The sequence below is a fragment of the Chelonia mydas genome, chromosome 25 (assembly GCF_015237465.2).
Source record: "Chelonia mydas isolate rCheMyd1 chromosome 25, rCheMyd1.pri.v2, whole genome shotgun sequence".
Lineage (NCBI taxonomy): Eukaryota > Metazoa > Chordata > Testudines > Cheloniidae > Chelonia > Chelonia mydas.
The window spans coordinates 13,140,782-13,163,215 of record NC_057858.1 but is presented as its reverse complement, the minus strand read 5'-3'; the positions used below and the strand labels follow the sequence as shown (position 1 = coordinate 13,163,215).

At 55.1% G+C, this 22,434-nt stretch overlaps 1 protein-coding gene across 3 annotated transcripts in view; it reads left to right on the top strand.

Annotated features, from left to right (window-relative positions):
- Nucleotides 1–22,045, top strand: part of ABHD8 (abhydrolase domain containing 8) — a 31,088-nt gene extending 9,043 nt beyond the window's left edge. For 2 of the 3 annotated variants that reach the window (XM_043535845.1, XM_037885662.2), the window contains 4 exons: nt 12,325–13,066; nt 15,370–15,540; nt 16,096–16,312; nt 17,386–22,045. In XM_043535845.1, the coding sequence (XP_043391780.1) occupies nt 12,325–13,066; nt 15,370–15,540; nt 16,096–16,312; nt 17,386–17,538 (1,283 nt within the window). In that variant the 3' untranslated portion in view covers nt 17,539–22,045. Of the gene's footprint in view, nt 1–2,678; nt 4,988–12,324; nt 13,067–15,369; nt 15,541–16,095; nt 16,313–17,385 lie in introns of those variants that run through there. The other variant, XM_037885661.2, reaches the window with a different exon arrangement.
- Nucleotides 22,046–22,434: the final 389 nt, after the last annotated feature.

Here is a 22,434-nt window from a genome sequence, read left to right as displayed (position 1 = left end):
ATGAGCCACATGGGAACAGGTGGCAACTGTGAGAAGGCTGGAGAGCTGCTCTGTGGGTCTGTAATCAGGAGGTGAGAAGCATCTTTGCACAGGGCAGGAGAATTTGCTTCTCCGGTGAATCTCTCTCCAGCTAGCAGAGTCCCTGCCTGAGACATGGTGATGGAAAGGTTCCAAGGAAATCAGGTCTGGAAATGAGCGAGATGGGCTAATTGAGTTTATCCTGGTAAATGAATCAAATTCTAGCAGATCAGCCAGAAATCCTATTACGTTCACTAGCCTATTACCCATACGGAGATCATTAATACCTCGTGTTATTGAGGGCATAGCTTAAATCCAAGCCCTTATTGGAAATCCCGGGGAAATGACCTTTCTGGTGAGGTATGAGGTGAGCTTTGACTTCTAGTAGCCTAGGAGTTCAGAGGACTGGCTGTCAGGACTCTTGGAGTCTATGCCTGGCTCTGTCACTGACTCCCTGTGTGACCTTTGACAAGTCACATCTCTCTGAGTCTCAGTTTCCCCATTTGTAAAATGGGGGATGATGCCTTGCTTACAAGGGTGATGTGCAACTTAAAGTACACAAAGGGCTTGGAGATTCTCAAATGGAAGATTCTGCAAAGGGGAAAGGATGGTGGAGTCATCTTCCAGGGAGATATCTGAGACTGACTCCATCGCTCATGGGCCCTGGCTCTATTAGGGAAATCTAAGCAAAGATTGCACACCAGGGCTACCACTGCTTCGGCCCCGCTGGCACCAGCAACATTGGGAACCCTAGTAGGGACACTCCTGCTGTCGTTATAAGCACGGTATCATGTAGCCCACCTCTGAGCAGGTGGTTTAAATATACCCCAGCTCTGTCTACACTAATCCTCCCACCATTTCAGTAGGATATGAGCCATGCAAGAGGGAGAGAATCTAAGAAAGAGGCTAGTGCAGAGAAGGCTGAGGGGTCTCCTTCCAGACCACGGTTCCCTGCTCTGCACCCGGCTTCCTTCCATTCTGCCTTTTCATATCGCAGTCCGGCCTCGTTAGAGGCTGAGTTTAGCTGACTCTTGGCTTTGCAGCTGTGCTAATTTGCTGGTTGTCAGGGCTGATGGCTGAGCACTGTCCCACGCTGAGCATTTCCGGGTGGGAGTCAGGCACCAGGCACAATGGGAAGAATTAGGGAGAAAATCTTCCAAGGGCTGTCTCAGCAGGTTGTGAAGTAGACAAGCCCTGCCTTGGTTTCCGTCATCCTGTTTTCACTCTGATGTGTGGGGCGGGGTTTGGAAGCCTTTGGATGATTTGGTTCCTTGGGTTTTCAGTAGGGGTCCCTCTCAGTCATGATTAGAGCCTCACTGGCAATATTGAGAGACGGTGAGGACTGAGCGCCCTGCCCCCAAATCTGCTGAGCCGGTCAGCCCCATGTGAGTGAGCAAGTGTCCCTGCAGTGAGCTGTTGAACTCCCATTTCTACCACCCCTCATATTTATTTCTTCTCTTCAGCTGATGTAATAGCCATGTCATTCCTTCAGCATGTGTCACCCAGTGGTTAGAGCAGTGGGCTGGCAGGCGGGATTCCTGTGATCTGTTCTCACGTCACGTGTATTCCTGACTCACTGTGTAAATTCTGTCCCTCGGTTTCCCCAGCTCTACTATGGGGTAGTACAGACCTCTTGGGAGGTGGCAGGTGTGTAAAGTTGCATTAATGAATGTCTGCAAAGTGCCCTGAGGTCCATGTATGAAAGGAACTAGAGAAGCAACAGCATGATTCTTCTGGACAGGCTCAGTGCTGTTAATGATCACAGCTCCCAGGAGAACAGATTCAGCAGGGGTTGGGAGCATTGGGAAGGGAGGATTTCTGTCTGTAACCCAATAACAGCTGCAGGGAATCTGGCATCCTGGGGGCCTGGATCAGGTGAGTCAGGATGGTACAGAGACCTGTTGAAGGGGGGATGGGTAAGACTGACCGCTGCCCTCTATCCATTAGGAGCAAGTCAGAGACAAGGATCAGCACTCCCTTCCTCCTGAGGAAGTCTGGGTCTTGCTCAGCCTGATGGTCACAGCTTCTCCTTGCTTTGCAGGGGAACTGAAGAGAGTGGGGTTGGCTCATACACATGTGTGCAACCTTGCAAAAACATCTGCTTGCCTGGGAGAGTAATTTTTTTTTGATGGGCAAGGGAGACCGCCCCAGCTTTCCTGATCCATCTTCACGGGAAAGAGCCAAGTAGGGTTTGTGCCTGGACGGGTGAAATGGTCCAGACGGTTCCTTCCCCCCCACCCCCGGTGGAGGAGCTGTGAACACCATCTCGGCCGTGGGGAAGACAGTGTCAGCACAAGGGCGGCGAATGTGTGTGTGTGACTAGGTGGTGGGAGCCGTGCAGCCGTGGAAGGAGCAGCCTTGCAAAAGCGTTTAAGAAATCAGCTCTGCCTGTGAAAAGCAGGTTTCTTCAGCCGCAGCAAACGCAGGCAGGCAGGAGACAGTTTATCCTTTTAGCTGCTCCGCTCCCGCTGCAGCCTCTCCATTAGTATTTGCTGAGAGCCGCAGTCCTGCGCTGCCAGATCAAAGGCCTTATTAACTTCCTTCTGATGGCATTTGGGCTTGAGAGGAAGGAAAAGAGGATCACTGAGAGATGAATAACGTACGCACGCTGCACAGAGGGATGGGGGAGAGAGGTGCAGGAAGAGGAGAAATCCACAGCCAGACTGAGGGTGGCAGGAGCAATTGTAGCAGTTAGAGCAGCGGGCTTGGAGTCAGGACTTCTGGGTTGTAGTCCGGGCTCTGCTGCTGAATCACCATGTGACCTCTGGGGCAAGTCACTTCCCCTTCCTATGCCTCAGTTTCCCTGTCTGTAATACTGGGGCGATAATACCTTACTTACAGGGGTATTGTGAAAATTCAAGTGTAAATGGCTTCAGGAACCTCACAGGGAGGGGAGGAAAGGGCAGAATGAGAGGGATTTATTTGGGGTCAGGGGGAAGTATATGTTCTATAGGGACGTTCCAGAAATCTGTTTCCCCAGTGACCCCCGGAGCAGCCTAGGCAAACTCTCCTCAAAGTGACCCTGGTACTGATGGGCCTCTTCTGGCTCCCATCCAGGCTACTAAGCCTGCAGCCCGGTGACCCAAAGGGGTGAGTGAGGATTTAGCCAAGTGAGGTCTGGGCTGGAAGCCCCACTCGTGCTGGGAGCCAAAGGCAGAATGAGACAGTCGGTCTCTGCTGCGCCGTGGGGAAGGGAGGCCAGTCTGTGGGATCTGCTGCTCTCATTTACAGGGCTCATTTAATTAAAAGGCAGTTAAGCTAATTATTGTCTGTATTCAAAACAAACAGAACCAGAGCATGAGCAGAGGGCTTGAGCCATTAACCCTTTGGGCTTGGTGCTGCCTGGTGACCACAGCCTGCCTACCCTCGGAGCAGGGTCAGCGTGGGCAGGGGCAGAGTCAGCTTCTCTCAGGCAGGGCCCTCTGCCCAGCACTGTCCTGGCAGCCCCCTTCTGGGGTACGTGGGGAGTTCAGGCCCCATTCAGCCCTTGACTACTGGCCAAGGGGCTAGTTGCCTTTTCATTGGCAATTGCAATCCCATCTTGCCCTGGAGCAAGTGCTCAGACAATACCGCACCGCTGCCTGCTCTGCTCTGACCGGGCCCCAGGCCTGTTCCGTAGCTTACGTCCAGTGCCAGGTGAGACATTTGGTGCAACGTGTCGGTTTAACTTTTCCAATGGGGCATTGATCAGGAGCCCAAGTCTGGCACCAACTTGCCTGTCTTCCAAAGTGGGGCAATACAACCTGCAGCACCGAGAAGCAAAGTGCCTCCAGCTCATCACAAAGGCAGTCAGGGCTTCTCCCAGCTGGGGGTTCCAGTCAGGCTCTGGGTAGCTGAGTGCCATGTCGTGGCCAGCCGTGTCCTGTCCCAACAAGAGAAGGTGTGTACGCATCTCCCTTCGCCTTTGGTCAGGTAAGGAAAGGGGGTCCGATTCCTCATTGTCCTGCCGCTGGGGCCTGGTGAGTACAGCATATTACCAGCTCTGTGTACTAGGCTGTTAAACCTGCTTGGCCCCGGGTGTGACAAGTGCCAAAGGCTCCGGGCAGCGCTGACTGACCCCTGGTGTTGGTTAATGTACTTCTATAGGACACGGGTGTTTCTCAGCTTGTTTTCAGTCAATTTGTGGTCGCTGTTCCCATGTTTGTAAGGATCCTGACTTGCATTTAATCAAAAGAGAAGAAGTTTCCCCAACTCCCACCAAAGGTATTTGACGTAGTGGGAGGACAGAACTGACCCCCTGCTGGTCACAGGGGACCTTAAAACAGCTGGACAAAATTCCCTTTAAATGTGATCCTCAATAATACAGCTTAGCTCTTGCATTGACTTTTTTCATCCATAGAACTCAAAGCACTATGCAAGGCTGCTACAGATGGGGAAACTGAGGCCTAGAAAGCCAACATGATCTGCCCCCATGGTCACACATCAGACCAATGGCAGAGCTGAGACTAGAACCCAGGATCCTGGTGCCCCATCCACCAAAGGTGTGAAAATGGGAGTCAGCAGAACCAAGTTTACGCTACTGATTCCACCCCCGAAATTTACGCAGGTTATTCCCATGTCTAACCCCACTGAACCCTCTTTTCATATGCTGGGAAGTCTCCTGCTTTGACTCCCTTTTGCTGTGTCAGCTGGGGAATGAGTTGTCCCTTTAAGAGCAAAAAGAACTGGGGTGGATGACACCAGCTGGTTTAGTGCAGCTATTAACAGATACAAGGATTAGGAAGCTGCCAGAAAAATCTTGGCATTCTAGGGATTGTGCTGCATCCTGCACGAGTGCCCATGGGACATGTCTGCGCTGGGAGGAGAGGACGCCCAGATGTGAACTTGGCTGGGTCCAGAAATCACAGCACAAGGGCACTGGCTTGACATTGCCTGGCCTGTGTGAGGGTTGTGGTAGCTCAGGATCTGCCACTCCACCGTGTGATGGGAAGAGAGACCCTCTCATCCTTGCATGCTGGCTGCTTTCAGGGTAAGTTCTCTAATGCCTCCACTGGTGTCTTCTTCCTCGCTGGGGCAGAGATGTGAACTAACCTGGGCCTGACCCAGGATTCCTTAGGGTCCAGTTATCCACTTCCCTGACTCTGAGGGCCAGGAGCCTTGGAGGTGCTGCTGTATTCAGTGTACAAAGCAGAGCCCTTGGATCCAGCAGCTGAATCTTTATATGATCCATCACCCTGACAGGAGGCAGGTTTTAATGTGTCCCCTTGGGAAGCATGGGTTCTGCTAACACGGACGTGACAGCAAAGGGACATGGCAGGTTTAGATGTGGGACCTGACTCTCCTCTACCTTGCACCGTCAGTGATCCCCGTGCAAAGTGAGTGCATTCCGATCTGGTAGCGTCATGCACCTGCTTTGCAGAGGTGACACAAGTGCCAGTGAATCGGGCTCATTGTACCTCGGATGATCTTTGCTATATTTGATAATAATATAATTCAGGAATTAAGTAACATGTACACACTTGTGCAAAGTGTTATGGACAGAGGTAGTTTGGTGTGCACATATGTGTACGTATCAGACACAAGCTAAAATATGGTAAAACTATACCTGCGACCCCATCATTTTATTATTTGGATTGTGGTAATGCCAGGGGCGGGCGGGCGGGCGGTTCAGCCAGCGTTTGGACTCTGTTGTGTTGAGCATGGTACCAGTAAATCTGTCCCTGGCCAATGGGGAGTTCCCACTCCAGGCTAATGGCAGGATGTCAGGAATGCAGGAGGAAGCTCTGGTGAGGTGTCTGTCAAGTCCTGTTGGTACATTTCACTGTCCAGATTGTTACATGGCATGTGTGGGGCTTCCACTTTCTGAGCCTTGAGTTCAGAGCTCGGAGAGACTTGAATTGTAGCTACTTATCCCAAAAGGAAGAAGGGAATTGACAGGAAACTCCCCTTGCATAAACCCTCTGACTTTGCTAAGGGAACTGGTGCTCAGATGAGCTGCGTGAAATAAACGGGCTGCCCTTGTGGTGAGAAATCCCTGGGAGCGGCCAATTGTGCTGGGGGCCGATTGGGCAAAACCACTTATTGGGACTAGCTGCTGATATTGAGCTGGCATGTGGCACATCCAGTCTGTTCCGCTTAGATTCTCGTACCGTGCCCAGCGTCGTGGTGTCAGAACTTCTGGACTGGCACTGTGAGGGGGAAAGTTATTTCTGATGGATGAAAGTTTTATTCTCCATCAAGTGCATTTGAATGTTCTTTGTCTGAGCCCCTGTGGCGTGGGGGATTGCGGATAGGGTCTGGATGGCTTGCGGGGTGCTGGGGTGCTCTGTAATGCAATGCGAAGGCCATTACGGCCAGCGGAGCACAGGATCCAACATGTAAAAAAGTTTTGGATCCCTTCCCCCCAGCTTATAGTCACCCCCTGCTCCTCTCCTCCCTTCTAGGCAAAGGCCTCCCTGTGCCTTACAAAGATGAACCCGGGAGGCAGGGCTGGGTCATTTTCTTCAGCTTGGTAAAACAACTAGCCTTGGGAGACTGCAGATGGGTCTAGAACCCAGGAGTCCTGCTTTGCCCTCCAGCACCTGTTCCTCACCCAAAGCTGAGAACAGAACCCCGGAGTCCTGACTTCAACCCCCTGGTCCAACCTCAAGACCACCTGTCCCCCAGGATTTATTTTGACTGCTCTAATTCCCTCTCCTGCCATCTGTGAACAAAGCTCTTGTCATCCTGCCGGCAGGTGGGTTTGAAGTGTGTTGGTGGAGTGAAGTGGCCAGCTCCTGACAGCCTTGCTGGAGTTTATACACTTAATTCCCTGCTGGAAGCATACGCTTCCCTCCCTCCATTCTGCAGGGATTTGCTGTCTGGCTGGCAGTAAGTGCAGGCATTAGCTCCGGTGGGGGCTGGCGGGGGGAGCTCTCCCAACAAGCCAGCCCCCTCTGCACAGCAATGGATCCAGCTGTGCTCTCCTGCTCTAACAGCCCATCAGCATCAATAATTCACTGCACCAGCCTGGGCCTGGTAAATAAGAAATGCACTTCGACCTGCCCCGCGGGAGGGGGAATCTCCCCTTCCCCCCTGCAGGGACCGCGTCCTACAGGCTGCCTGACCCTGGACGAGTTTGGCTCCTGCGGGGAGAGGGTCAGGACCTGACACAGATATCCGGGTGTGGATCCTTTGGTAGCATCTGCTCTGTTTACCTGGGCCTTGGGGCCTCTCTCTGCGGGGATGGTGGGTCTCTGTGCTGTGCCACAGAGTCACTTCTGACCCATGTTACGTTCCCAGGATCCCCTCTGTAACTGCTCTTGGCATTCAGATTACAGATGAACTTGGGTAATAGACGAGCTCTTCATCTCGCCCCCTGGGCTTCCATCTCCTGTTCCCATCTGCATGAAACAGCCTCCGTCCGCACGCACCAAACACCCACCTGTAAGCCAGGGCATCCAACAGCTGCAGCTCAGGCTCTTCTCTACACTGTTGGGTTTTGCTTCTCCAAATCCAACAGTCTGACATAAATCCAAGAGCTAAACCCAGTCCTGTTCTCCACAGGGGCTGGCCTGGCTCACTCCCAGCTGGCTGCTTGTTAGCCTTTTAGCCAAGGACCAGGTGACCTGAATCTTACCACCTGATTCTCAGACTATTCACCTGGGAGGCAGCTAATTAGTCACAGGCGGGGTGCAAGCCAAAGGGCCATTCCACCGTATGACACCATCCCCCTAGTCCTTCTTCCAACGGTGGTGATGATCCTTTGACCTACTGTTTTATCTGGAGGGCTAAGCATTAGAGTGGGAGTCAGGAACTCCCAGCTTCTGTTCCCTGCTTTGCCCCTTGGGCAAGTTCTTACCACCTCTCTGTGCCTCAGTTTCCCCATCAATAACAGGGATAATGACCCTGATCCACCTCCTAGGGTGGCAAGTTGCGGGGCTTGAGAGCATGGCTAGTATGAGCTCACTGCACTGAGGGCGATTACACTAGTGCTATTGCACTGATTTCAGATGTCCAAGCATATGGGGTGAAATTGACCCCACAAGGCCTCTGTTCCTCTTCAGTCCAGGGTGACCTAGATGGGAGCCTAACTTTGCTGTCTCCCTGCCCTGGCGTGAATTTCTCCCCAGTGCACAATCTAGCATCCCAGTGCCGCAGCAGATAGGAGCTACGCTCCCGTGTATCCCTCTTACTGGGCCAAAGTTCCCCCATCTGCACCATAGCAACACACGCTGAGCTGAGTCCCTGGCTCGAAGTCACCCCGCCTCTCCTCAAGACAGGTGCAGGCAACGTCTCTGGGGGATCAGGGCAGGTTTGAACATAAGAAGGGCCATACTGGGTCAGACCAAAGGTCCATCTAGCCCAGTACCCTGTCTTCCAACAGTAGCCAATGCCAGGTGCCCCAGAGGGAATGAACAGAACAGGGAATTATCAAGTGATCCATCCCCTGTTGCTCATTCCCAGCTTCCGGCAAACAGAGGCTAGGGACACCGTCCTTGTCCATCCTGGCTAATAGCCATTGATGGACCTATCCACCATGAATTTATCTAGTTCTTTTTTGAACCCTTTGCTGTGACCTTGGCCACTTTCCCTCCTTCCCTCCCTTCCTACCCCACATTTGTCCATTGGGTTGAAAGCTTGTTGCACAAGTATTTTGCAGCTTTCCCTGTAACCCTGACTCTGTATTGCTTTGATTCCCCATTCCTCCTGCTCTTCACGGCCACTGGCTTGGCCCATGTGCCCGCTGTGGACGGGCGGGAGGAGGGACGCAGGCTGGCAGAAGAGTTGTCCACATGCAAAGATGCTGCAGGGCACACAGAAACCCCCGTAGTTTCTGATCCAGAAGCCTGGTTTGAGACTCACTCTTGCAGCCGTGGGGACCTCTGGTGAGGACACATGTGGACGTGCGTATTCTCCAGTAAAGAGCCAGCACCTTACAGCTGGCCGGAGTGTTACTGCAGCCCGCAGACACATTACTCCAGCATCCAGTACTTGCACAGAACGGGCTGTTTCTCCTGGACCTCGTAGCATTGCTGGGCCGCTATGATCAAAGCGGCTCTGGGTCTAACTGGGACAAGGGAACGGCCCACCGTTGTCTTGGCAAGCCAGCTGCGGGGGGAAATAGGAGACCCTGCTCCAGAGACGCGTGGTGCCAGGGAGCTGGATGGTAGCGCTGCTGCTTTCGTTCCCCAGCGCATTGACAACTGGCAGCAGCTGGGACTTTCGCCGGCACTTTGGCTCACAGCGGCTAGATTTTGACGCAGGTGGATGTTGAGTAAACTGGCAACCCTGGAGCTAGAAGTCACCTGCTTCTGCACAGAGCTGGGACAGTGGCGGGCAAGCGTCCCCTATACCGATCCTGCTGATTTCTCAGCCCTGAGCTGGAAGAGCCACCCTTGGGGTGAGAGAGGAGCCCAGTCTCCAGGACTTATTTCACCCTTGGCCTCCCGACTGAGAACTGCCAGCCAGCGGGGCGGGGGCATGTAGTGCCGATTACACCGAGACCCACCAACTCATTTCACATAGGGGCCACCCAACGGTTACATCTGTCAGCCCCTGCCAACCTGGACTGCTTTTGAATCAGTGTGCTGCAGGGGCAAGTTGCCATATCCCATCCCCTATTGTTATTTAATAGGTCGTGCCCAGAGGCCTTGGTCAGGATCAGGGCTCCTCTACACAGGTAGCGCGCCTCCAGAGCACCCCCTCCTGGCTAGGGGGGCTCTGTGGTGCCTGTCTCAGGTTTCTCCTCACTAGGGTTTTCCATCGCTCCTGGGGATTCATGCAGCTCAGCCCTCCTGCAGGGTCACTCTCATGGTCTAGTCCCCTTTTTGGGGTAACAAAAGTCCAGCAAGAGTCCACCCAAACAGGAGTCCTTCCACCCCACTTGAGTTCTTCGTCAATCCACTCCCAGCCCCACCTGGCTGCAGCCTCTTCCCTGCAGAAGCCTCTCTGTGGAGCAGTGACTCGGGCCTCCCACCTGGAGTCTCAAGGTTGCAGGGGCCCTCCAACCAGCTCTCGGCTGGGCTTTCCTCCTTTTCAGTCCCGCTGCCCAGGTAGGCGTAGCAGGCTGGGGCTAATTGAACAGGGCTGGCAGACCTGAGGCCTCCTGGCCCTTAAAGAGGCAGGTTACCCTGTTACACACCAGCAATGCTCAGTGTTGCCCAAATGGCCCCTGCTCCAGGGAGTTCACAGGCTAAGACAGGCCCCATCCAGGCTCTCACTGGTTTGAGATGGTGAAGGCAGATGTCATAGCTTGGTCTGGGTCCTCTTACTGGGGGTGGCCCGGACTATGGTGGTCTCTCACTAATCTGTGTCCTTAGCTGGGCCTTCTACAGTCTGGTCCTTGAGAGGCTGGAAGGCCAATAAGAATGCCTCCCGCCCCCTGAGGAAGAGGAGCCGTAATTACACCCCCCACAAACTCCCCTTCCACACGATTGTCAGACTTGGTTTATGGAATGACTGTAATTAAACCCTCCAACTCTATTCCCTGTAATTTCAAGCTCCCAATATTTGTACTGGTGGTTTTGACTGGAGATGCATTATTCAGACCATTCAAATCTATATATGTTGGTGGTTGTAGCTGCCTTTCTTTAGCGGCTAACTCGGGGCCAGAAGTAAAATGTAGATTTTTTTAAAATGTGCTCTTCTTTGGGAGTTTCTTTGTTGGCAAGCGTTGAAGAATCTGATTTAAACGATTCCCTGAGTTTGAGCTGATTCAGAACTGAGAGGGGATAGCAAAGGTGTACGTGTGGCGGGGGCGTGTGCGTGTGACTGGGGCGGGGGCGTGTGCGTGTGTCTGTGGAGGGATGAGAGGGTGATTCGTCGGAAGCAGCAATGGAACTGTGTGTCACAAAAAACATTTACATTCCCCTTGCTGTCTGGCTCCGCGAGTAGGTTCCTTTCCCAGCCTGCATTCCAAACTCGCCCCTTCCTGGGATTTGGCTTTAGCAGTAACCTAAATTCCAGCTCAAGCCTTCCCTTCAGGCTTGGCTACACCTGTTGTTCCTCGCTCAGGCTTGCTCAGCCCACACTCTAGATTCTCCCTCTCTTTCTTTCTGCCCAGAACCCACGTAACCCCTTCTCAGCAGAATCGGCCCCTCCTCACAGGGTGGGGATGTTTCAGGTTAGAACTGCCAGCTGGTCACAGACTGGATCTGTGGTCTCAGCTAAGTCTCTTCTCTTGATGCCAATGACGGTAATAATCTTCCTCTCCTCCCATGTTTGTTGTAAATTCTGATTAACGAGTGTGTCTGTAAAGTGCTTTGAGGTGTGTGGGCGCTAGGCAAGGGCAAAGGAATAGTATTGGCATGTGTATGTGTGGTGACCTAGATACATGCCCTCTAATGTTATCTCTTCTGGGGCCTGTCTCTGCTACTGTGGGTGGCTGTGAGATGCCAGGGATTGTTGCTATCTAGACGCTGGTTTATTGCTACTTGAGTTTATCTCCAGCCAGGCTGGCTGTGCGTCACACCCGACTTGCTTAATCACAGTTGCCATCAATGGAAGGGAGTTATCCATGCCACTCAGCAAGTCAGGAATAGAACCCAGGAGTCCTGACGAAAGGGGACTAGATAAATCAGAGTGTATTTCTCAATCGCCTGCAAAGCATGTATCTGGTGACCTGGGTAGCAGGAAGGCTGCAGCAGTGAAGGGGGGACTGTTACTGTGTTTTGTGAGTCAGGACAGTGGGGTTGTTTTTGGCACTGTTCATGGGACTTGAACCTCCTCTGACTTTCACTGAGGTGACTTTGCTGGTGCTCTGGTAGCGCGAGGAGAGACTCGGGCTGCGTCTCGTCGCCAGTGCCCCATCTGGGCATTTGGAGTGTCTCTGCCAGGGCACATCTGTGCTAACACTCCGCAATTAACATCTCCAAAGCAGGAGAAATGTGCATTGCTCAGAGCCAGTGGCCACTCTGATCTCATTTACCCCGGGGCGACGCCACTGGCTCGACTTACTGCTGATTCACACCAGTGTAAGTAAGAACAGAATCAGGCCCCGTGGGGCCACACTAGGGATTTCTTTCTTCTGATTTTGGGGGAGGGTGACAAAGAGCTCTGGCTGCAGCGGCCTGATTCCCCGCTGCTTGCACTTGGTGGGTGTGAAGTGCTACAGAGCCGAACGGCAGCATGTCCCACTCCCTCTGCACAGCAACGACACACGGTGCAGGGTAGAGAAGAACCAGGCTCAGTCGTGTCCTGCTCACACTGGGCTGCTTGGCTCTCCCTGCCCTGAGACAGGCCAGATCCTCAGCTGCTGTCAATGGAGCAATGCCGATTCACACCCCGCTGCAGATCTGGCCTGGGACGGGAGCGCGGGTGGGTTCAGTGGGAGTCGGTGTCCTCGCTAACAGCTCTCCTCCTTGCTTGCCTTTCACCCCTTTCCAGGAAGCATCATGCTGACCAGTATCGCCGATGGGATCATGTGTTGCTTGATGGGCAAGACAACCAATGCGGTGGGGCCCGTGGACAGCTTTGAGTCCAGCGACGGCTACAGCTTCCTGGAGGTGAAGCCCGGGAGGGTCCTGCGGGTGAAACACAACCTGCCCACCCGCCAGCCCGAGGAGGGACCCGAGGGGCCCAAGCGGGGTGTGGTGCACTGTAAGCGCAAGATCACCCTCTACCGCAATGGGCAGCTGGTGATTGAGAACCTGGGCGATGCCATCCGCTCCGAGCTCCTGCACTGCCAGAACGGCCCCATGGAGCCCCAGAGCACCATGGAACTGGAGCTCTCGGACGTTGCTGGCAATGCCTCCACCCAGGGCACCGCCAACCCGGGCTCCAGCGCCCAGCAGGCTCTGGCGCCCGGCAAGCGCCGGAAGCGCAAGCCCAAGAAGGTTGTCAACATCGACTGCAAGAAGCAGATCAGCAGCTGCAAGGGGACGCAGAGTGACGTGGTGCTGTTCTTCATCCACGGCGTGGGCGGCTCCCTGGACATCTGGAAGGAGCAGCTGGACTTCTTCAGCAAGCTGGGCTACGAGGTGGTGGCCCCAGACCTGGCTGGACATGGCTCTAGCTCCGCCCCGCAGATCGCGGCCGCCTACACCTTCTACGCCCTGGCCGAGGACATGAGGGCCGTCTTCAAACGCTATGCAAAGAAGAGGAACATTCTGATAGGCCACTCGTACGGGTAAGGCACCAGCAGGTGGTGAGGAGGCTGGCACAGTGGGTAACTCCCCACCCCAGCATAGTCTTCCCTAGTGAATGGGTCTCTCAACACACCGTGTGGGTCAGGACTCCCCGCTGAAAGAAAGATGATAGGACTAGAGTCTTTCAATTACAGATCGGTCCATCCGGTCTCATGTCCCACCCACTCATCAAGCTGGATTGCACCCCTGGGCCATCCTCCTGGACTGGCCCTTTGGAAGGTGGGGGAAGCCCCCCATGCAGCTGGCCCATTGTCCCGTCAAGGAAACTAGCAGCCCAAGTTGCAGCTGCAAGGCTTGTGCAAGGCCAGAGGAAGCAGTAATGCAAATAGACCTCTCTCGCTCTGGCTCTGCTTGGTAGGGTAGCTGTGTGGCTTGTCCCTTTAATGGTAGCTTCTTCCCAGTGGGCTCCTTGCTGTCAGGGGTGGCTGGAAGTGGTCAGCCTCCTTCCTGATCCCATGATTATTAGTTTTTATTTGGTTCTTAAAATCTGGGAGGAGACTCTGCAAACCCGGCAGTGGCTGCAGCAAAGCCCAGTGCATCTCCTGCTGCCTCTTGTCGACTGGTGCATGATCCCTACCCCCAGGTGGATTCAGTCTTCAGCCCCAGATCACAGGCCCTAAACGTGCACTCTGGGGGGCTGTGGCGTGCTGGCTGGCCCTAGTGTCAGCTCCGCTCCCCCTGGTCACTGCTGCCCGGGGAGCAGAGGTAGCCGGCGCAGTTCCCAGTGGCTATGCAACGAGCTCTGAGCCACGCTGGGGAAGTCTGGGAACAGCAACTGGGCAGGCCCCCCACAGCATTTGCTTTGCCCCCAGGCACTGCGGGTGAAAGGGGAGATCACTTTCCATGGCGCTTCCCATCCTTGGCCTCTCTGCCGAGACCTCCGACGAGAGGGCTGGCTAGAGGCCGGTGGGACAGAAGTCCTGTGCTGAGACCAGTCACCTCATCGCACAAAGGGCTCGGGCCAGACCTGATCTGGATTTGAACTGGGAAACCGCATCTGAACATCTCCTTAGCTCGGTCCCACCCCCTTGGCCTGTCCAGCTTCGATCATGCCCCAGGGGCTCCCGGCCACTCACTTGCAGTCCAGTGAGGTAGAGCCAGACAGCTCATCCCAGCTCTTGCTTTCCCGGTAGGGACCAATATGCATCATCCTTCAGGGTCTAAACTGAGGGCTGGAGACCTCATTTCACTTATGATCAGCACCATCTCCCCTCTGCTCTCTAATGCTGGAAGCCAGGCTGCACAAAGACCCCCATCTGTGACCTCTGGGGAGGCTGATGAAGGGGGAGCGACTGCTCCCAAGCAGTGCTGATGACCTCTCCTGCAAGGGGGAGGGGGCCCTATAAATAGCAGTAAGTCCAAGAAAGTCAATTAGGCAGCAGTTAAGCAGTGCAAAGAGCAGTGCGGGGAGAAGGAATTCGTAAAGGAGCAGGCCCTCGCTGCAGCCTCCCGAGGTATTTAATGGCGTGGCCAGGAATGGAGGAGACAGATACGGGCTCAGAGCCGGTGAGTGAAAGGGGATTAGGTTTGAAAGGCAGCTGTGGAACGTGAAGGGATCTTGGCTGTCAACTAGAGCGGAGATGAAACATCCCCCCGCCCTCCCGCCACCCAGGTCCTTGTGCGATGGACACTCTCATCCTTGCTGTCTAATGATTGATTTGCAGCGCAGTGAGAATCAGACACTCGTTAGAGGCTATCCCTGTCCCAGCTCTGGAGCGTCTGTGTAATTCAGACCCCAGTAATTATGGAGCAAAGGTGCCCTAGCAGCTGGTTGAGTTCAGGTGTGTACGTAAAGCAGGACTGAACCGATCAGCTCCCTCCTGCTCTGGGGCTCAAAATGTGTCTCAGGCAAAGTAAATGGTACAAGCTGAGTTTCACTTGGAGCAATGATATTGGGGTTCCTCGGCTCTTGGTCAACCCACGTGTTTCAAGTAGGACTGGATTAGCAGGGGAGGATTAAGGGTGGTCGGCAGAGCCATGTGTGTGGGGAGCCCAGAGATGGGATAGCAGAGAGGGGGCGCAGGTCAGGAGTGACTGGCGTTGGCAGAGCGGTGTGTGTAGGGAGCCCATGGCTAGGACAGCTTCCGAGGAAGGCGTATCTCCTCTCTAACACAGCACTATCCCATGGGGGGGGGGAAGGGGGAGAAGTCCCCCCGGCCGCCAGCCTCAATCCTTTTTGTACTCGGACATACGAGTATCAACAGCCTTTGTAACTTCCACGCCAGCTGGTGTGACTGCGGGTGCCCCCCTCCCATCAGATAAATGTCCCGTCTCCTCCTTGCAGGGTTTCCTTCTGCACCTTCCTAGCCCATGAGTACCCGGACCTGGTCCACAAGGTGATCATGATCAACGGGGGCGGCCCCACTGCGCTGGAGCCCAGCCTGTGCTCCATCTTCAACATGCCAACCTGCGTCCTTCACTGCCTGTCCCCCTGCCTAGCCTGGAGCTTCCTCAAGTGAGTCGCCAACTCTTCTGACAGCTGTGGCTGGAGAAAATTAACACTGGGGAGGGAGAGGTTTGCAGAAGGGTATGAAAAGCTTCCCCCTCCTCCGCTCGGTACGACGGGCCGTACCAGCAAGGGCAGAGGCAGCGCTGGGGATGCGCCAGGACAAGTGGCAGCCACATCTGGCAGCAGCTCCCCACATCTGCTTCTCACCCCCTCTTGCACAGCTTCACCTATTGTCCCGCTAAGCATGGCATCTGAAGGGGCTAGTATGCACCCACAGCAGGGGCCTGGCCAGCCTCTCGCAGCCCCAAGAGGGGCCCGGCTATAGCTGAGCAGAGACGCGCAGGGGGAGATCATCTGGGCTCTGCCATTACCCAGAGACAGTCAGTCCGTCCGCCCAGCAGGCAAACGGCAGCTCTCCCTCCCCAGCCCATCGCCCGGGCTCACTCCCTGTGCCAGGCATCTTCTGCGCCAGCTCTCTGTGCTACTGCAGACCCAGCTGGGCTCCCCCTGACCTGGGCCATGCTGATAACTCTCCCCCACTCTCTGTCATGTGCCCGGTAGGGCTGGCTTCGCTCGCCAGGGTGCCAAAGAGAAGCAGCTGCTCAAGGAAGGCAACGCCTTCAACGTATCCTCCTTCGTCCTGCGGGCCATGATGAGTGGGCAGTACTGGCCGGAGGGTGACGAGGTCTATCACGCCGAGCTCACCGTGCCGGTGCTGCTGGTGCATGGCATGCATGACAAGTTTGTGCCAGTGGAGGAGGATCAGCGGATGGCCGAGGTACGGTACCGGCAGCCAGACCTGCGTGGGCTGAGGAGCACAGCGTGAGTTAGAAGCAATGGGATTTGCTAAGTGGCGTCAGATCGTTGGTCTGTGTAGTCAGCATCCCCCTTCTTGCTGTGCTGGACCAGACCGGTGGGGTCATATTGCCTGGTTTTCTCTGCCTCTCCCCAGCTGCCCCCCAGTGAGACCCCTGCCCTGGGATCTCCCCTCCCTGCTGTACTGACTCAGGCCAGGACCCATTAAAACCCATCAGCCCTGAGTGGCTGGAAGGAACACATCCTTCAGGTGCAGTGTGCCCTCTCATTGGACAGAGCCCAATCTAGCTGTTGCAGCCATTGGATGAAATGTGGTTCTGATTTGCATATGCAATTATATCATCCTTCCCTTGAACTCCCTCGGCTGTCATGGTGGAGAGGCAGAGTAGGGGTCCAGCTGGATGCAGTCCTGGGGGCAGAGCCACCCTGTGTGGACAGCTGTGTGCAACATGCTGGTCAACTTGGGCAGGGACCCCCACCCACTGCCTGCCCCCCCTTCCCTGCCCCTGATCAGAGAGGGCACGCTGGGCTCAGGGCACATCTCCTCTCTGGCTCCTGTGCTGCCAGCCGGCGGCCCTGGAGGTCACCCTGCTCCCCCAGGCTAGCTGGAGCGTGAGCGATGGCTGACGCCTGCCAGTGCATGAACAGACGGGCAGAGCCCTTCAGCTGCCCTTGCCTGGCGTTATCTCCTCTTCCTCTGGGGACGAGCAGCGTGGAACGTGTTGCTGGCACGGGCAGGGTGGCTCTCACAGCAGCTTGCGTCCCAATGAGATAAGCCAAGAGCTGGGTGCCAGGACTGGAGCTGGGAGGGAATCAGTCCATGCCCATTGAGCCTGACCTCAGCCCCAGGGGCTCTGCCATGAGTCTGACAGCTCCAGACTTCCTCCTTGCACCATCAGTTCAGCCCTAGTATATGCCCTCCCCACCCCCGCTAGTGCCCACCTGTATGGGAGGGGGAACTGCTGGCTGGGATCCTGACTCTTCCAGTTTCCATAAGCCCTGATGGCCAAGCTGTGCCATGTCCTCTATTCCCAGATCCTGCTGATGGCGTTCCTGAAGGTGATTGATGAGGGCAGTCACATGGTGATGATGGAGTGTCCGGAGACGGTGAACACTCTGCTTCACGAGTTCCTCCTGTGGGAGCCCGAGATGCCCACCGGGGAAGGGCGAGAAGTGGAGAAGAAATAAGCCAGTCAGCGAGTGGTGACCCGGCTGAGGTGCTACTTCGACGGGAGGGACTTTTCGACATGGAGAGAGACGGGGTCTGAGTGCAGGAGCGGAGGGGGGTGTGGTGGAAAGGCTCCTCCCTGGCCACGCCTGGAGCTGTTTTCTTCCCTGGATACAGCTGGATTGGAAGCTGGGCTGGCTGGCGGTTAAGCACAACGGCTTCAAGGGGAGCCTCTTTGCAGGGCCTGGTGCGTGCAGGCTGGTGGCAGGAGTAGGGCAAACTGGCCGAGGGCGCGCTCCCTGGGAGGGCACGCAAGCTGCATCTTCATCCTGTTTCCTTGTAGTATAATTTCTCTCATGCAGTGGCCCCATTTAGGGCAGGGAGTGGAGAAGGGAGACTGTGGGGAGGGGCTCAGACTGGTACAGCATGTGGGGCCTCTCCGCTCCCCATAGCATCCCACCCACCATTAACCAAAGGGGTGCTTTAAGGGAGAAGCCACAAGATGAGGATGGACAAAGCCACAAGGGGCAGGCTCTTCCCACGAACTCTTAGCAGCTAGATCCCCCGCTTCGCTTCGGCTGAACGTGAGCCAGCCCTGGACAGCTGACGCGCCTCACCGGAGGGCCAGTGGTGGGCTTGACCCTGCCCGACACAGGGTACCTGCCCCGAGGAGCTCACAACCTAAAGGATGTGTGGCTTTTGCCCCGGGGAGAAGAGGCAGAGAAGTGAGGACTGGTCACCATGCATGTCTGGCTTGTAGCCGAGCAAGGCGGGATAGTGACTGGTGGTGCCAGACTCCGAAGAGCAGCCCTTGAGCCTGGCTCTGGGACAGAGGGACGGCTCCTGCTGAATGCTAGCTGCCCTGCCTTGGGGCTGGGCCCATAGATCAGCTTGACACCAGCTGTCCAAGAGGAGGGGGCGGATGAGCAAAGGCCGAGCTGTCCAGCAGCAGGGTCTACTGTTCTCAGCACACCCCAAGCATGCCTTCCACCTCCTAACCCACCAGTGCTTTAGGTACCTTTTCCCTGGCTTCATCCACATGACGACCCTCCGTTTCCTCACACAACCTTCAGTGAACCGATAGGGCCAGGGGAGGGTCTTGGGGAACTGATTTTGACGCCATCCCATGATCAGTCAGACCGTAGGTCAATGACATTGCAGCCGGATTCACTACGACCCCAAACTGCTCCCTTCACTGGGGCCAGGTCCTGCCTCAGGGCATTTTCCTCACCAGCCTCCCGCTGAGCATCTCCCCCGTGTGTAGTTTGGTAGCCTGGACGGAAGCTGAGTGTGTCCGGATGTGAAGCGGAGAGGGAGCCGTGGCACATCATCATCTAGCCATTAACACACCGTGCGTCCATCCATCCCCGTTAGCGTCACCTTTCGCACCCAAACCTGGTGGGCATCAAGTAATCTAGCCCTGGGTTAGTGTGGGGAGGGGAATGCTATAAAGAATGAGGGAATAACTACAAAAGAAAACCAGTCACGTTACCTATAGATGCCACTACTATGGAAAAACCACCCTCTGATGCTGTCCATGCGGCTTTTCCTCTGGACCCTGGCAAAACCAGCAGCGGGGCAGGTACCGGCTGAAAGGGGCAGGGAGGGGCTGAGTCCGTTGCAGAACGGGCTGCGAAGGGTTGAAAGTTGAGCTCTGGGGCTCCCCCTCCACTTTGACAGCAGCGACCATTTGATCCCTTCCACAGCGGGGTGGACAGGAGCTGGGGCCAGTTTAACAGTGTCCAGCTGCAGGCCAGACTGACCCAGAGGCAGAGGAAAAAGTCTCCCCCCAGCCCTCATTTTCAGCTACTAGGAGTGAGGGGATGGGTGGGGGCTGCTGTGTGACCGAGGCCTGGCTGGGACAGCTGTGCTGCAGCTCTCCCCCACGCAGCCAGGCCTGTCGGCTCCCTCCTGCTCCATGCTGGACTATTGCCAGCTGACGGCCCATAAAGGAACAGCGCTTCGTGGCCATAGGGCTGCACACCCAACCCTGTGTGGCATTGCCCAGGCCGCCAGAGCCCACGCCGGGTGCAGGGATCTTCCCTTCCCTGCTCCGTCATCGAAACCAAAGAGATAAAAACAAGCCTGTTTGTCCTGTACAGGCCTCCGCAGAGCAGCTTCCGCACTCTGCAGAGAACTGAACGGGGGCGGGGTGGGGCAGATCTTCTGGACACTTTGCCCCAAGAACAGGCTGAGCCAATCCTCTACTGGAGCTGGATCAAGTTGCTGGAAGGATCTTTGGGGGCCTCCTGAGTGCAGCTGACCCCCTGCTCTTCTGCACAGCCAGGGGTGAGGTGCTTCCAATGTGCCAGGCCATGGGAGGGGCTTCTGCGCCCACCTCTGGGTGACAGCACCACTTCTCCAAGGCCAAACCTGCTCCAGGCACGCTCAGCCCTGCCACAGACTGCAGCGGCTGTGGGCCAAGCCAAAAGCCACTGCTGAGCTTGGCTCGTCCCCGGGAGCACAGCCCTAGGGTCTCTGACACGACAACAGTAACCGCCATAAGCCTAGCGATGGCCCTTCCAGAACAGAACCCGTCTCCCGAGCCAGCAGGTTCTAGTGGGGAGGAAGCCTGAGTATGGCAACCCACCATATGCGACAGCAACCTGACTCCCTGCTCCGCGGGAACCAGCAGGTATGGATCACTGACTGAAGGGTGTCACTCCCGGGTTCTCCTGACCCATGCGGCTGTGGTGGACTTGGCTCCTGGCCCCTGCTGTCTGTACCTGTTTGTCTCATAATGAGAATTTTAACGACTTACAAGGAGGTTCAAAACATGTTTCCATTTAGTCGACTTTGCCTCCAGTGAACTGTGTGACCAAGTGGCTGCTATTAACCAATTGAGGCAGGAAACTCTAGACTAACGCCATCTAGACACCCTTGTCATCAGTTACATGGCTGGACGACCCCCATGTTACAGCATCTCTGTTATTCTTTGTGTCCTTAATTCTTAGTGGAAGCCGCCTAGCACTTCAGCCTTCTGATGTTTTATTTCAGAGCAGCTGCAGAAATGTGCATAGACCTGTTGTAACCTTCCATTTGTTAGGGACCATCCAGTTAACAATCCAAGGGGACCCTCCCTTTGCAAACTGAATCCTCGGGGGTTATTGCTGTGGGGCTCGGAAGCACTTTGCGTTTGAATGAGATGTAGAACTGGTCAGGAAAGATCCCCCAGCTCGCTGGGAAAGGGCAGGGGGAACGTTAACCTCATTGTTCTGGCCCAGTCCCACTCTGGGTAATTACATTGTGCCTGCTTAAATTAACCCTGCCATTGCCAGGTGAAACAGTTGTGCAGCCTTTTGCTGCACGCTATTAAACAGCTGCTGAATTTCAGTGGGCAGTGGAATTATCCAGCTGTGGTTTGGACAGTCCTGGCTCACTGGAAACTACAGACAACAGATTCTCTTTGCAGGGGATCTGCATGGGCATTTCAGAGAGAAGCAGCAACTCAGCCAGCTCTTGCCCCGAGCAGCAGGAAAATGACACAGCAGCTTCCAAGGAGGAAGAGCTGCACTGATTAGGGACTAAATGGCAGACAGGCTCCTGCCTCTAGTTCATTGTTATGATGGGGTCTGGAAATGCTAACACTGCTCTGAGAAAGCCGAGGGGTCTGTCAGACATACCACAGAATGAGGAATATGTAGTAACAACTCCATTGCCAGAGAATGGATTTGCACTGGACCCTGCGCTGAGTGCAGACAGGGACTGGCTGCATGGTCAGCCAGCCACCAGAGAACACTGTCACTGTAGCGTAAAGAAATCTCTGCTTACTGCAGTAGACAGACTGTTCCAAAACAGTGGCAGCAGTGGGCAGCTATTGACGATGGCAAAGGAAGAGGTACTGGACCCAATTCCTCCTCACCCCACACCCTATGCAGTGCCTTACACCAGTGGGTGTAGAATGCTACCGACTCCAAACAGCACCACCTTAGCACTAAGGGTTAATGGCTGCCCAAGGTGTGGGGTGAAGAGGTGCAGCCCTGTCCCACCCTTCTCCTCGCCCTTAGAGCAGGGTGTGTTCAACTAGCCGCACTGATGGGTGGGAGGGCAGGAGCTATTCTCCAGTGAGGCGGGAGAAGCGGCCAATGCTTTGGCTAGGTTCTCTCCTGCTAAGTGGCAAGGGTGTGGTTCTTAGAGAACTGTCCGTAACCACCAGCCCCAGGCAGGCTGTGGCCCCACAGACAGAAGCCTGCTGCTGGCACTGGACTGCCGTGCTGTCTGATTTGACCATTAACAGTCCCTCCCTACAGCTGGGCCCCAAGAGCTGCTTCCCCCATCCTCCCGATTTGTACTTGGAAACACAGGGTTGACCTTGTCGCTGTGTTGAGGTGACTGTTACTGTGCCCTGTTGTGGTACACGTTCTTTTAAGTGTTTGTTGCCATGAATTCTGGAGTCTGTGCCACTTGTACCTGACCCTGCTTGTGTGGAAGCAAAAGGAAAGTTGTGCGCTGTGATCCACCATTTAAAAATGAAACCCTAACCTGTGAGCGTGCCATTTCATACAGTAAATATCTACGATATTCTGAGCACATGTGACTTTATTGATAGTGACAGGCTCCTGGGGCAGGGTCTGGTCTGGGCTCAAACATAGGCCCTAGTTCCGTCACTGCTGCTCTGAGCCGTTAACCTCTCTGCTGGTCACAAGGAGAGTCTCACTGAGTTTTAAAGCATGAGCAAGGGAGCAGGGTGTCTCACAGGCCGGGCAGGAGTCTTATGGCTCTCCAAGGAGCCTGTTGGAGCTGGTACTGAGAACAGCCCCGATCGGTTCAAAGGGGTGTGAGAAAACCAGCTCTGAGCCTAAAGATTGGTACAGCACAATGGACCAGAGAGATTAAAATGTGTGAGAGAAAGAACAGGGAAGCCCAACACCTCTCCCTACTTTGAGGTGGAGATGGGGAGGAGGAATGATCTTGCA